Here is a 14,799-nt window from a genome sequence, read left to right as displayed (position 1 = left end):
TAAAAAACATCAGAAAGTGCCATTTCCATAGAAAAATAAATAAAACCTCATGTATGGCTCTTAGATACCTGAATTTAAACAATAAGTGAAACTGAGTTTAAACTATCTATTGATATTGATATCTACTTACTGCAATTAAGTCGCATCACCAACGAATCTAGGGCTTTTTTAAATGTCAAGCAAGATAGAGACTTGATCCGTCTATTGACCTTTTGAACGCCTATCGTGTCGTGCGCGGCGCGCCATCGTGAACCTTGTCGGAATGCACAAAGGTTGACATTGGGCTGCAGCCGCACGCGTCAGCTGACGTCTTTGGCTTTTCTATAGTTAATAACAGTTTAAAAAAGTGCACATATGTAGAATTGAATATTCAATGATTTACCTCCGGCTCTGGCGGGCGATATAACAACGTATCGAAGACACTCGTGAACGTGAACATGGCGAAGAGCGTGGCGTCCAAGTAGCACGAGTTGTGGTGGCCCTGGATGCCGCGGTTCTTGCCCGCCAGCTCCCCCAGCGAGCTGAGCGGCGGCACCACGCCCGTCACCAGCGGGCACTCCGGCTGCAAACGTGATATATACTTGAACATAGTGGGAGCAGTGTTCAGGTAGGACGAGTTATCGTGGTCTTAGTGTAAGGCCTGAGTGGACGCTCGAAGCGGAGCGTTCCGCGGGGCGTGCAGCGGGGCGTCAGGCTCACGAGTAATTTGAGCAGCGTGCACTAAGGCCGCTACTATACGCTTGCATTTGTTTAACATGCACGCCCCGCCCCGCTGCACGCCTAAGTCGAGCCTTACACTTAGATGCCGCGGTTCTTAGACCAGCGAGCTCTGCGACGGGACCACGCTCGTAGCCAGCAAGCAGCAGGGACGACGCCGATTACCAAATGCGGCTGGAAGCAATCTCACAAACTAGTTCCATTCAATTAACGACGAGCAGGACGAACAACGCGTAGCCTATAGGTAAACCACACGAGCACAGTGTGTTTACTGTCTGTGGCTGAAGACTAAACCGCGCGTCGCGGCGACACAGAGGTAGGGGCACGAACAGCACTCGCTCTGGAGCACACGGGAACAGCCGCGCTGAACCGCGCGTGCCTTCGCCTGAGCTGCACAAGAACTGTCCGTATGGATACCTGGTCGAGGTGCGGATCCGAGTCAGAGCGCGCCGTGTCAGGCGGCGGCGTGTCACGGAAGCGCGCATCGCGGCGACAGAGTGGCAGCGGCACGAACAGCGCTCGCCCTGGAGCACACAGGAACAGCCGCGCTGAACCGCGCGTGCCTTCGCCTGAGCTGCACAAGAACTGTCCGTATGGATACCTGGTCGAGGTGCGGATCCGAGTCAGAGCGCGCCGTGTCAGGCGGCGGCGTGTCACGGAAGCGCGCATCGCGGCGACAGAGTGGCAGCGGCACGAACAGCGCTCGCCCTGGAGCACACAGGAACAGCCGCGCTGAACCGCGCGTGCCTTCGCCTGAGCTGCACAAGAACTGTCCGTATGGATACCTGGTCGAGGTGCGGATCCGAGTCAGAGCGCGCCGTGTCAGGCGGCGGCGTGTCACGGAAGCGCGCATCGCGGCGACAGAGTGGCAGCGGCACGAACAGCGCTCGCCCTGGAGCACACAGGAACAGCCGCGCTGAACCGCGCGTGCCTTCGCCTGAGCTGCACAAGAACTGTCCGTATGGATACCTGGTCGAGGTGCGGATCCGAGTCAGAGCGCGCCGTGTCAGGCGGCGGCGTGTCACGGAAGCGCGCATCGCGGCGACAGAGTGGCAGCGGCACGAACAGCGCTCGCCCTGGAGCACACAGGAACAGCCGCGCTGAACCGCGCGTGCCTTCGCCTGAGCTGCACAAGAACTGTCCGTATGGATACCTGGTCGAGGTGCGGATCCGAGTCAGAGCGCGCCGTGTCAGGCGGCGGCGTGTCACGGAAGCGCGCATCGCGGCGACAGAGTGGCAGCGGCACGAACAGCGCTCGCCCTGGAGCACACAGGAACAGCCGCGCTGAACCGCGCGTGCCTTCGCCTGAGCTGCACAAGAACTGTCCGTATGGATACCTGGTCGAGGTGCGGATCCGAGTCAGAGCGCGCCGTGTCAGGCGGCGGCGTGTCACGGAAGCGCGCATCGCGGCGACAGAGTGGCAGCGGCACGAACAGCGCTCGCCCTGGAGCACACAGGAACAGCCGCGCTGAACCGCGCGTGCCTTCGCCTGAGCTGCACAAGAACTGTCCGTATGGATACCTGGTCGAGGTGCGGATCCGAGTCAGAGCGCGCCGTGTCAGGCGGCGGCATAGAGTATATTGAATAATAGGGTATAGAGTTATCAGTCAAGGTTTTCGGATGCAGCGCCATCTATTGATAGTTTACTGCAACTTTTCAAATGTGTATATATCCATACCTATTAATACAGCTATACGAGCAGTGGCGGGCTTTTTAAATAGCTAAGGTTTGCGTTCTGAGTCCGAGCAAACGGAACCAGATCACAAGTGTGAACCTCCATTGCAGTCCTCACCAGGAAACCGCTAACGAAGTTCACACAATGATGTGACCTAGTTCAGTTTGCCCAGACAAGTAATTGAAAAACAATAAAACAATAAATGTGATTACAGTTTTATTTTTACATTACAAAATCAATGCTAATTGACAATATTCATTCATAATCATCGCTTTTAGTCAATCTATCCATTAAAAGCAAAGAAATAAGTAAAAACTTTCATCAAATCAGACTACACTACACTCTTATGGAAAAAAGCGATTATGCACACTGTTCATCGATTGGAGCATTTCCTTCGTTTTAAATAATAGTTCCTCGTCATTTCTCGCATTCTATCTTCTGGATCGAAGTCTGATCGCGTTCCTTTTAATAATTTATTTGTGTCTTTACACCAGTGATGCAGGAAAAACCTACAAGATAAGTCGATGATTTGGTTGGTCAGGGCATATGTGGTCTTTTATGGCCTGCGCTAATTCGTGTTTCTCGGTGGCTCCACAACAAAAGCTGTAACTAATGGGCTGTTTATAAGTTTTTGTGATGCCTCTTATCATAAAAACTAGCGCGTGGTCAGCGATTTTTTTGACCCTCCTTTTTCCGTTGTCAACGAATCCGATGATCATGTCTTTTTTTGAATTGTATTCAAAATGAGGTTTAATTGCCATCTCGTCGAAGAATAAAATACACAGCCTTTCAGATATCGACATTTTTCTGGCCTTTTTTTTAAGATTTTCGAAAATGTTATCATTTATACCGGCTTTTAAGGCTGCAGCGGATATCATCCTTGATAATGTGAGAGGCGATGGTAGTACAAAAATGTGCCTCAGCCATCTATACGCCTTAGGTCCTTGCTTATAAAGAGATAATGCCATTATTTTTTCTTGCTTTGTGAATCTCCTTCCCATTTTCTTTTTATTTATCTCCCTAAATTGCATCATGACAAATAGCAATGCCATTGTGGTAAATTTACCGATGGCTTTCTGAAAAGCCGTGTTGGTTGAGAGAGACATAGCTTTTTTTAGTCTGACGGCATATTTGTCCTTCGTCTCGGTAAGTTTTTTTATATGTTTGGCTAAACTACTAGCTTCAGAGCAAAATTGTGGCGTGTAGGGTGGCGTATGATCTGAAATAAATTTTATAATATAAGTAGCTGTAGGAAGAAATACTTAGCAGTTATTATAGCACTTATTTATTCTCAATCAAAAGGTTGCCATTTGCCATAAGGACACTGTGTCAGGTTATTCGTATAAACATATTAGCTAATTTCGTCTTTATGGTAAGCGAAATAGTGCGGAGTGTTAGCATAGAGTAATCTATCTATCTATCTATCTAATACCTTTAAACGAGCAATTCTTGTTTATTTATTTATATATATATTTCGGGGATCTCGGAAACGGTTCTAAAAAATTCGATTAAATTTACTATATGGGGGTTTTGAGGCGCGAAAAATCGATCTAGCTAGGTCTTATCTCTGGGAAAACGCGCATTTTTGAGTTTTTATATGTTGTCTCCCAGATATTATAAATAAAGAAAGAGTGGTAACTCCATACATCAGTTTTCTTAACCAAAACGCGCGTTATTTCGTAGTCCACATGTAACATATATCAAGTAGTGGAACTATCAGTACCGCTACTTGACAACAGATGGCACAAGTGTCGCTACTGACGAAAAATGTACTGCTAAAAACAATTTACAACTAATACTAGAAGCAGAAGGAGTTGAAAATCGAGTTTCGAGTAATGCGGTTATAATATTAGCTGAAAATTGTTGAGCATTAGAGTATTTGTTCGCCGCGACATCTATTGTTGATTAGCAGTACTGATATATTCCGCTACTTGACGCTAGATGTCGACTACGAAATAACGCGCGTTTTGGTAAGAAAACTGATGTATGGACTTACCACTCTTTCTTTACTTATATTACTCTATGGTGTTAGGGTCGGCAACGCACATGTAACATCTCTGGAGTTGCAGGTGCCCATAGGCTACGGAGACTGCTTACCATCGGGCGGGCCGTATGCTTTTTTGACACCCACGGTCCGACGTAGTATAATAAAATGCATATATTATTTGTAAGAAACTTTACAGGTTTATTATCAAACTCACCTGAAATTGTGGGCCGAGAAGCGTCGTGAGCAGCCGCATTTGTGATGTTGATCAATGGGGCTCGGGGTACATCGTGCAATGGTTCTTGTAAATTGCTTGCAATTTTCAGCGATGCGGTTGGCGTAGCCATCCCTGAAAATCATATATTTCACCAATTTAATACCTACAGAACATTTGATTTTTGTAAAGTTAAGACGAAAGTGGAGGACCCGTGTGAAATCGCCTTTTCATACAAACGTAGTACTCATTTTCCTCTCTGGATATTTACATAATTGAAAACATTTTGACATAATTTGTTACACATCAAATTTTTTTAAACAAGTAATATTATTATTTTTTTGTAGAGGTGAGTCTTAATTTATAGAACATTGACTAAGATTTAAAGAAAAATTGTGTGGGTAGTTTGTGAGATAATAATTATTTTCAATAAATCTTAGAAATGACGTAAGTCGGAAACTATCAAACATAAGAGACTTGGGCAAAATTATAGACACCATTAGATGTGCTAACCACAAAAAAAAAATCGATGCTCTATAATAAAAGGTCGCAAATGTATGAAAGTCCGATCAAAGCCTTTCTATGAAGAGTTCATCAACGTGCACCTAGCGCCACAGCTAAATAATCCTAACCTAACCTAACCTAACAAGAAGAAGAAGAATGGAATGGGAAGATTGATAATTAGTCACATAAAAATTAAGCTATAATTTAGAATACTAAATGATCTGTAAAGAATTTCCTCCTTAATAAAAACTTTAAAAAAGCTTCCAAATTATGTATCAAATATATAATGAAATAAAAAAATAGATATATTATTGTAAGAAAATATATAGTTTTCATACTGACCTGAAGTTGAGGGCCGAGAAGTGTCGTCACCACCTGCATTGTACTGATTCGTGATGTTCATCAATGGGGCTCGGGGTACATGATCATCTTGCAACGGTTGTTGGAAATTGCTTGCAATTTGCACCGATGCGGTTTGCGTAGCCATTCCTGAAAATTTAACCATTTTATTACAGAAATATTTGCCCTTAAAAAGTATTGTTATATCACAATGAAAGACCAAAAGTTAAGTTAGAGGGCAACGGGCAATTTTTTTTTCTAAAACACATTAAAATAATAGGTACCTAGTACATGAAACTTAAGCCATATTTTAGAATAGTAAGTGATCTGTAATGTAAGTGATGATTCCAATAAACAAGGCTTTTGATTAAAAAACTGCACTCAAATTAGTTCACATACCGTTTGAGTGCTACATAGATTGCCGCAGCCAGACATACAACTACATACACAGAGATATATAACTACTACATACACATACACATTGAACTTATGACAGCCCTTTTTTGTCATTGGGGGCTAATACTAACACTATGATGGTATCCTGTTATCCCTCATCAGGGACATAGGGATACTAACACTATAATAAATAAAATAATTTATACTGTAATTTATCATTATGAAATAAATAAACTAAACTATGATATGTCCAATGTAATATGAACCCTCAATGGCACAACAATTAAATTGTACAAGACAAGTGTGCAATTCGGCTAAAATTGTGTATGTACCTTTTAAATGTAGTGTTGGAACTGCAATAGCGCTGAGTCTTCCGCTTCGATTAATAAATTTTTCCTCAAAGTGAACATGACACACTTTTCGGTACTTATGAATAAATTGATTATCCAAAGATAACACATCTCCACTAACAGAGTAAATCCAAGTACGAAACCGGTCAGCCTCATTAATTGGACAGGGAAATTTGTGAAGAATCACATTATCTAATCCTGAAAAAAAAAAGAAATGGGTATGTATAATTACAGTAACACTAGTACAGACTTAAGTAGGTACACTAACAGAATGAACTTTGGATGTTCAATGAATACCTATATTAACTTAAATAAGTTAAAAAAAATACCACATTCATAACTGCACTTATGTCAAGGTATGAAATGATAAAAACCTACAGTTGATTTTGTGTTCTTTAACCATGCTAAAGAAAGGCCTTTGAAGGACCCGGTCCTTAATAGGGAAATACCTCTACTTTATATAACTTATAACCCTTATTTGGAAAAATACCCAGACTGTGTATATACAGATAGTGTTATATTAAAGAAATATAATCTAGGTTTGATTACATGTCAATAAAATACCACGCAGTGCTAATAAATCGCGACAATTTTGTCAAAGTTATATTCGAAAACGCCGAGTCATATTGCACATGAAGTAGACCTTACTGGGGTCATAGTTCCATATTTATATTTCAGGGTTAAGTATTATTGCTCCACAGTTGAAAATGAAAAATATTAATATGAATACTTACGCGTTTTACCGCAATTAGGTACACAACACATCGCACTGTTTCGAACCATTGTCACAAATAACCAATCCAAGCAGCAAATCAGAGTCCGTTGAGTACACCATACTATTCACATAAAAACAGATTTATCGGGGTCCAGGGCAAGCACAGGCGTATAAAATCACAAGAGAATCGTTTCAGAGCACTTTCAAGCATCGAGGATAACAAGAAAGTAAAGTATTGAAATAAAAACGTTATGGCGGGTCTGTCAATAACGTTCCGTTCCTTTCATATTTATCTAAATTGTATCCTAAAATTTATGCAAATTAAGATTTTAAAATGGACTAATTTAAAGAAAAAACACTCGATGAATATTTTATTATTAGATATATGAATCAAAAATATTTTAAAGGCAAGCAAAAAATAAAACCAAATTATTTTGTTATTTATTTCCTTTTGTTAATTGCGCGTAACGAAAAAGATGAAAGTGGCATCACAGATTATACAAGATTTGAAAGACTTATAAAATTGGTTTTCACGCCCTCTGTCATTAATTTCCCCAAGCATATCCGAGTACATCAGATTCACTGTTTCTTTTAACTGAAAACACTGTGGGCGGCGGCGTGTCACGGAAGCGCGCATCGCGGCGACAGAGTGGCAGCGGCACGAACAGCGCTCGCCCTGGAGCACACAGGAACAGCCGCGCTGAACCGCGCGTGCCTTCGCCTGAGCTGCACAAGAACTGTCCGTATGGATACCTGGTCGAGGTGCGGATCCGAGTCAGAGCGCGCCGTGTCAGGCGGCGGCGTGTCACGGAAGCGCGCATCGCGGCGACAGAGTGGCAGCGGCACGAACAGCGCTCGCCCTGGAGCACACAGGAACAGCCGCGCTGAACCGCGCGTGCCTTCGCCTGAGCTGCACAAGAACTGTCCGTATGGATACCTGGTCGAGGTGCGGATCCGAGTCAGAGCGCGCCGTGTCAGGCGGCGGCGTGTCACGGAAGCGCGCATCGCGGCGACAGAGTGGCAGCGGCACGAACAGCGCTCGCCCTGGAGCACACAGGAACAGCCGCGCTGAACCGCGCGTGCCTTCGCCTGAGCTGCACAAGAACTGTCCGTATGGATACCTGGTCGAGGTGCGGATCCGAGTCAGAGCGCGCCGTGTCAGGCGGCGGCGTGTCACGGAAGCGCGCATCGCGGCGACAGAGTGGCAGCGGCACGAACAGCGCTCGCCCTGGAGCACACAGGAACAGCCGCGCTGAACCGCGCGTGCCTTCGCCTGAGCTGCACAAGAACTGTCCGTATGGATACCTGGTCGAGGTGCGGATCCGAGTCAGAGCGCGCCGTGTCAGGCGGCGGCGTGTCACGGAAGCGCGCATCGCGGCGACAGAGTGGCAGCGGCACGAACAGCGCTCGCCCTGGAGCACACAGGAACAGCCGCGCTGAACCGCGCGTGCCTTCGCCTGAGCTGCACAAGAACTGTCCGTATGGATACCTGGTCGAGGTGCGGATCCGAGTCAGAGCGCGCCGTGTCAGGCGGCGGCGTGTCACGGAAGCGCGCATCGCGGCGACAGAGTGGCAGCGGCACGAACAGCGCTCGCCCTGGAGCACACAGGAACAGCCGCGCTGAACCGCGCGTGCCTTCGCCTGAGCTGCACAAGAACTGTCCGTATGGATACCTGGTCGAGGTGCGGATCCGAGTCAGAGCGCGCCGTGTCAGGCGGCGGCGTGTCACGGAAGCGCGCATCGCGGCGACAGAGTGGCAGCGGCACGAACAGCGCTCGCCCTGGAGCACACAGGAACAGCCGCGCTGAACCGCGCGTGCCTTCGCCTGAGCTGCACAAGAACTGTCCGTATGGATACCTGGTCGAGGTGCGGATCCGAGTCAGAGCGCGCCGTGTCAGGCGGCGGCGTGTCACGGAAGCGCGCATCGCGGCGACAGAGTGGCAGCGGCACGAACAGCGCTCGCCCTGGAGCACACAGGAACAGCCGCGCTGAACCGCGCGTGCCTTCGCCTGAGCTGCACAAGAACTGTCCGTATGGATACCTGGTCGAGGTGCGGATCCGAGTCAGAGCGCGCCGTGTCAGGCGGCGGCGTGTCACGGAAGCGCGCATCGCGGCGACAGAGTGGCAGCGGCACGAACAGCGCTCGCCCTGGAGCACACAGGAACAGCCGCGCTGAACCGCGCGTGCCTTCGCCTGAGCTGCACAAGAACTGTCCGTATGGATACCTGGTCGAGGTGCGGATCCGAGTCAGAGCGCGCCGTGTCAGGCGGCGGCGTGTCACGGAAGCGCGCATCGCGGCGACAGAGTGGCAGCGGCACGAACAGCGCTCGCCCTGGAGCACACAGGAACAGCCGCGCTGAACCGCGCGTGCCTTCGCCTGAGCTGCACAAGAACTGTCCGTATGGATACCTGGTCGAGGTGCGGATCCGAGTCAGAGCGCGCCGTGTCAGGCGGCGGCGTGTCACGGAAGCGCGCATCGCGGCGACAGAGTGGCAGCGGCACGAACAGCGCTCGCCCTGGAGCACACAGGAACAGCCGCGCTGAACCGCGCGTGCCTTCGCCTGAGCTGCACAAGAACTGTCCGTATGGATACCTGGTCGAGGTGCGGATCCGAGTCAGAGCGCGCCGTGTCAGGCGGCGGCGTGTCACGGAAGCGCGCATCGCGGCGACAGAGTGGCAGCGGCACGAACAGCGCTCGCCCTGGAGCACACAGGAACAGCCGCGCTGAACCGCGCGTGCCTTCGCCTGAGCTGCACAAGAACTGTCCGTATGGATACCTGGTCGAGGTGCGGATCCGAGTCAGAGCGCGCCGTGTCAGGCGGCGGCGTGTCACGGAAGCGCGCATCGCGGCGACAGAGTGGCAGCGGCACGAACAGCGCTCGCCCTGGAGCACACAGGAACAGCCGCGCTGAACCGTGCGTGCCTTCGCCTGAGCTGCACAAGAACTGTCCGTATGGATACCTGGTCGAGGTGCGGATCCGAGTCAGAGCGCGCCGTGTCAGGCGGCGGCGTGTCACGGAAGCGCGCGTCGCGGCGACAGAGTGGCAGCGGCACGAACAGCGCTCGCCCTGGAGCACACAGGAACAGCCGCGCTGAACCGTGCGTGCCTTCGCCTGAGCTGCACAAGAACTGTCCGTATGGATACCTGGTCGAGGTGCGGATCCGAGTCAGAGCGCGCCGTGTCAGGCGGCGGCGTGTCACGGAAGCGCGCGTCGCGGCGACAGAGTGGCAGCGGCACGAACAGCGCTCGCCCCGGAGCGCAGGAGAACAGCCGCGCTGAACCGCGCGTGCCGTCGCCTAGTCCGCACACGCTTTGCTCCAACTCCACGCCCGCTGTCGCCGTGTCTACATAAGCACATTTATGGAATCATTGTTTAAGTTTACAAACCAGACCAGAGGCTACTGCAAATGGATAAATTAGCAAACATTTATTATGAGTGAGACGCGCGATCAATCGAGCATTTCCTTCTCGAGATGACTTGTTCAGTGTTGAGTCTGGATAATGGTAATTAATTTAATTTTACTGTTTCCACCTGCTTAATCAGGAATCATAAAGCAGAACTTCGTAAACGCTAAAACCTACAAATAGACAACTTTTACTGCAAGATTGATGCAAGTTTTGTACTCTTTTTGTTAAATAATAAATAAGGGTGGAATTTACGAGTACCTAAGCGCTGCTTTCATTAATACTTACCATCAATAACCCCGATCCACCTGACCACTCCATAATACTGCTGATCCACATCGGTAGCAACCTCCACCAGAGACCCCACCCCTATGTCTTCCTGTAAGTGTAGGGGTGAAGGTCTTTGCGCAGAAACCGCCCTCGGGGACCCGGGCACTGGCGAATCGTACATCTCTTCGGGTCCATCTCCGCAGCACACATCTGCACACAAATACAATGTCTTGTAGGTATGTATATGTTGATGCGTACAAGTACCTTGCCCTATGAGGGTAACTTCAGGTATGTTTGAAGTAAATTCGATTCCTCACGTCACTGTAGTCTCTCGAGAAATCCTATGCGGTGAGCTTATTCTACAGACAGAACCTACCTAGGTGGGGAAGAAAATCCGATGATAGTATTTTTGGCCGAATTAATATAGGTATTCTCTCCAATGTATTCGGATAAACACTATTCCGACGGCGACAGGTACTGTGCAGCTCGTAGTAAATTATATTTGAAACGAATCCACTTCAAACACATTACACACACACACACAAAGTAGGTAAAATCTTGAGACCCGCGAAATATGTATTCAGAAAAGGGTCAATAACCTCATAAACAAATGCGATTGTTTAAATATAAACTGTTTAAACAGTAAACACACCTTCAATACCCTCGTCGTATGCTAGCACGCATAAAGGTATTTCATCGTACGAGAGCTCTTGTAAATACGGATACGACATCGTCGGCACTGCGAGCGCGCCAGCCGGCCGGCCGCTCGTCGGGCATACTATGTTTATAATTAGAAACTAGGAAAGCTAAATTTGGAGTAACTTTGCGATCAGATCAGTGTTATAGAGAGGGCGTTATGGACTAGTTTTATCAAGCGATAGTGAGTTTGTTTATATCAAGTGTCAGTGGGGACAATAGAAAGTTATTTATTTTATTAGATATAAAAAATGGTAGGTAATAATTGATATTCAGTAGTGAATCATAATTAAATTATAAGTAAATAGTTTTTGTATATAAATAAACACATAAGGAAGGTGAACAACACAGCAATGTCATGTGAATGTCTAATAAATTTAATTAGATGCACCTTATTCTTATAAACTTTATTACTTATAGAATTTAAAACTAGATAATTTTTGAGAGTTACAATTAGGGTTTTCAATCCGGATCCGGAATGTATGATATTATCTGGATCTGGATCCGGATACGCGGATCATCCGTACATTTCGGATCTGTCGTGCAAACCCTAGAGACAATATAGGTAGACGCGTAGACCTAGTTTTATTATTTTCTCACCAACAAGAATTCCAGTTTCAATTTTCTTTGGCTCATGCACCATTTTGCTTTCTGGCCGTTCCTCAGAACTTGTAGATGCAGTATTTGCAGTTGTGGGTTTGATTCTTCTTTTTTCCGGAGCCAGGTGATTAATGATATTTACAGACTTCACTCGTTCATGTGGGGATGAATGCTGCATAGTGCGTCTGCTAGGCACTGACCCATACTCAGGGTGCTCTGGTGGCCGAGGTGCAGGGGGCCAACTACCCCCAATCAAGTCATACAAATCCAGCTAAAAGTAAAGTGATTATGCTTAAATAATACTATGATAGAAATATAGAACACTTAAAAGCCAGACATTTAGTTATTGAATGCACCATAAAAAAATGTGCACCAAGATGTATATGTTAGTAATAAATTAAAAAGTGTGTGATATTAATACAGATTTATAAATTTTATTTGTCTACTGCTGAACTCAGATGGTTTGTGAAAAGTTAGTATATGTAGTATGGCTAGCTATGCTAGAGTACATTCATTATAGTTAAGTCTTATTTAACAAAAATTCTGAACTAGGCCACTCTATTAGTATTTGTAAAAAACTTGAGACCCATAATTATCTAGTACTGACAACTTTACAAAATACTGGTAAGGTTGGGGGTTTAGCCATCTGTGTTATGCTGAGTAGAAATAAATTATAGCCCACTTCAGGGATCGGAACCGGTTTTTTGCAAAAACTTAGAAATAACCATATTTTTCGAATTATTTTTTACTCGAAATGTAGGACTCAGTTGTGTTTTTAGGTTACGACTTCGTATTATTAGATTGCTCAATAAGAAATGAAGTAATTAGCAAAGAACGAAAAAGTACCATTTCCGTTCCCATACAAAAAATACCGGTATCCGATCCCTGGCCCACTTAGTCTCAAACTATGCCACCCTCCACAAAAACACCAACATTCAGATGCCACATGAACCATCTCAATTAAGCAAATAGCAGTTGTCCTGGGGAATTTCATCACTCATCCCGGTGTATCAAGTCGATAATATATTTTACTCCATGGTTTATATAGAAATGATATTAAAATTACTACAATTGTCGCTGCTAACGGATCTATAGCGTAAAAAAAGTCTATAGTACTAACTTAAGTTGATATTCCTCCTGTCCAATCTCTTGGTACAATGTGCATTGCGTATTACTAAGCTAAGCACAATGTGAGATGAAAATACATTTTGGAGTTTTTAGACAAAGAAATTGGAGAGGTGGAATACCACACTTAACGGCCTTAACTGACTATAATAATTAGGTAATCCTATACTTATGTACAAATGAACAAGATAATCTGGTCGAATAACTACATATTCTAAACAATCATTGTTAAAATATACACACCTGTAAATAATATTGGAATTTGTTGGTGATCTTGATCTCACAAACATTGCACTTTAAGATTGTTTACTTCCACGGCCTTAATTAAGTATTAAACCGAATAATACATACCTATGCCAACGAAATTGATGATTAAGGTAATCCAATTACGTTGAATATTACTTTTTGCACATAAAATTAAGAATTATTGAAAGTGTAGTGTCGATGTGATGTTGAAACCTTTTTTTTTATAATGATAAATGAGCATGTTAGAAGGCTGTTAACAACTAATGATAATACAGAATAATATATTTTTTTAATAAAATGACTAAGTTATATACACAAATCAAGCAAAATATTGAATTATCTGATTATTTAACATTTTTGTTTGACTTTATTTAAGAAGAAGATACCTCAAAGTCCTCAAACGGTAGAACGATTAAAAAAGATAATAAGAATGAAATTAAAGCTACCTTTGCAAAAACATAGCTTAAGTCACTTTGACATTTGGCACAGTTGTCAAAACATTGTCAAAACATGGGTTGAAGTTGAAACACTTGAAACGTTTTTTTGTGATGCCAAACTTATATTTTCGATATAGAATATCATATTTTTGTTTTATAATATAATTTAATTTAAATCAAATAATTTATGTAACATTTAAGTGTCATGCCATTTTAATTGCCAAAAGAGAAATAAAATGTCGGAATAATACTAAATAACTCTAAAACATTCGGCTAATTTGAACCTAGTGAAGTTGAACATCGAAAAACGTTTTAGTAAGCGTAAAATGTGTTGTGAATTATTTTAATTTTTAGATATATTTCTCTTTGTTATTCGTAAGATATCACTTTCCTTTAAGTATTAGTATTAAAATTTAGTAATGAAGATTTAGTCGTTTCAGGCTACACTTATGGATTCATAATTTATATTTACCAAACAAATTTGACCTTTCAATGTCGTCACTTAAATTTACTTAAAAAAAGGTAAATAAACAGGTTTATTCACTTTTGTATTGTTCAGGTATCAAGTCAATATACTTAGAGAACAAACTTTTTGCTAAGTACTTATGATTTTTTATATACTGTTGCTGATTTTTCTATTTGGAAAATTAAGTAATTTATAACTTATTAGACCCTGGCCGTGACCATGCTCGCGTAGCAGACAGCAAACTGTCCCCCGGCCCCTCCCCCTTAGTACTCTCGTACTAAATTCTAATATTTGTAACCACTATTGCACCCCTCCTATAAGGGAAAGCAAACGGTCTGTATGCCATTGTGTTTTTGTTGGCAAATGTGGCCAACATTTGCTGGGCTTGTTGAGTCAACTTATTTCCTATTTAAACTTGTACACATTTAATTATGGGGTATCCATTAATTATGAGAGGGGTTTTTGGGGATTTTATGAACATAAGCAATGGATGCCCCCATATAAACTTTTAACATGTAGTTAAATGCATGATGTATGTTTTTTTACTCTTACAAAGGTGCTATTAATTGGAGTATTACAGGGCTCACAGGCGTCATTGAATAAAAATGATGTACATCAATTGAGTTTTTGTACACAAAATCCTTAGTTAAAATGGCACA

General features: G+C 44.6%; 2 protein-coding genes across 5 annotated transcripts in view; one reads left to right on the top strand and one right to left on the bottom strand.

The window, feature by feature from the left end:
• Positions 1-2,901: 2,901 nt before the first annotated feature.
• LOC134648231 (uncharacterized) lies at positions 2,902-7,505 on the bottom strand. Its single transcript, XM_063502717.1, has 5 exons — positions 6,914-7,505; positions 6,162-6,377; positions 5,437-5,583; positions 4,594-4,725; positions 2,902-3,611 (listed from the first exon to the last, which is right to left on the bottom strand). Exons 1-5 carry the CDS (start codon positions 6,960-6,962, stop codon positions 2,902-2,904), a joined length of 1,254 nt encoding a protein of 417 aa, XP_063358787.1. The 5' UTR covers positions 6,963-7,505.
• Positions 7,506-11,360: 3,855 nt separating this feature from the next.
• The window catches only part of LOC134647962 (probable phosphorylase b kinase regulatory subunit beta), a 32,082-nt gene continuing 28,643 nt past the window's right edge, over positions 11,361-14,799 (top strand). For 3 of the 4 annotated variants that reach the window (XM_063502369.1, XM_063502368.1, XM_063502367.1), the window contains exon 1: positions 11,361-11,520. In XM_063502369.1, the coding sequence (XP_063358439.1) occupies positions 11,518-11,520 (3 nt within the window). In that variant the 5' untranslated portion in view covers positions 11,361-11,517. Of the gene's footprint in view, positions 11,521-14,020; positions 14,197-14,799 lie in introns of those variants that run through there. The other variant, XM_063502370.1, reaches the window with a different exon arrangement.

This window comes from Cydia amplana, chromosome 5 (genome assembly GCF_948474715.1).
Source record: "Cydia amplana chromosome 5, ilCydAmpl1.1, whole genome shotgun sequence".
NCBI classification, from domain to species: domain Eukaryota; kingdom Metazoa; phylum Arthropoda; class Insecta; order Lepidoptera; family Tortricidae; genus Cydia; species Cydia amplana.
This window is presented reverse-complemented; position numbering and strand designations above follow the sequence as displayed.

Bases quoted from the DNA above. Each gene is read 5' to 3' on its own strand.
- LOC134648231 (XM_063502717.1), bottom strand. From the start codon at position 6,962: ATGGTTCGAAACAGTGCGATGTGTTGTGTACCTAATTGCGGTAAAACG. The intron at 6,378-6,913 runs GTAAGTATTCAT...TTTTTTTTTCAG, and splicing joins ACCTAATTGCGGTAAAACGC to GATTAGATAATGTGATTCTT. The intron at 3,612-4,593 runs GTGAGTTTGATA...AATTTATTTCAG, and splicing joins TTCTCGGCCCACAATTTCAG to ATCATACGCCACCCTACACG.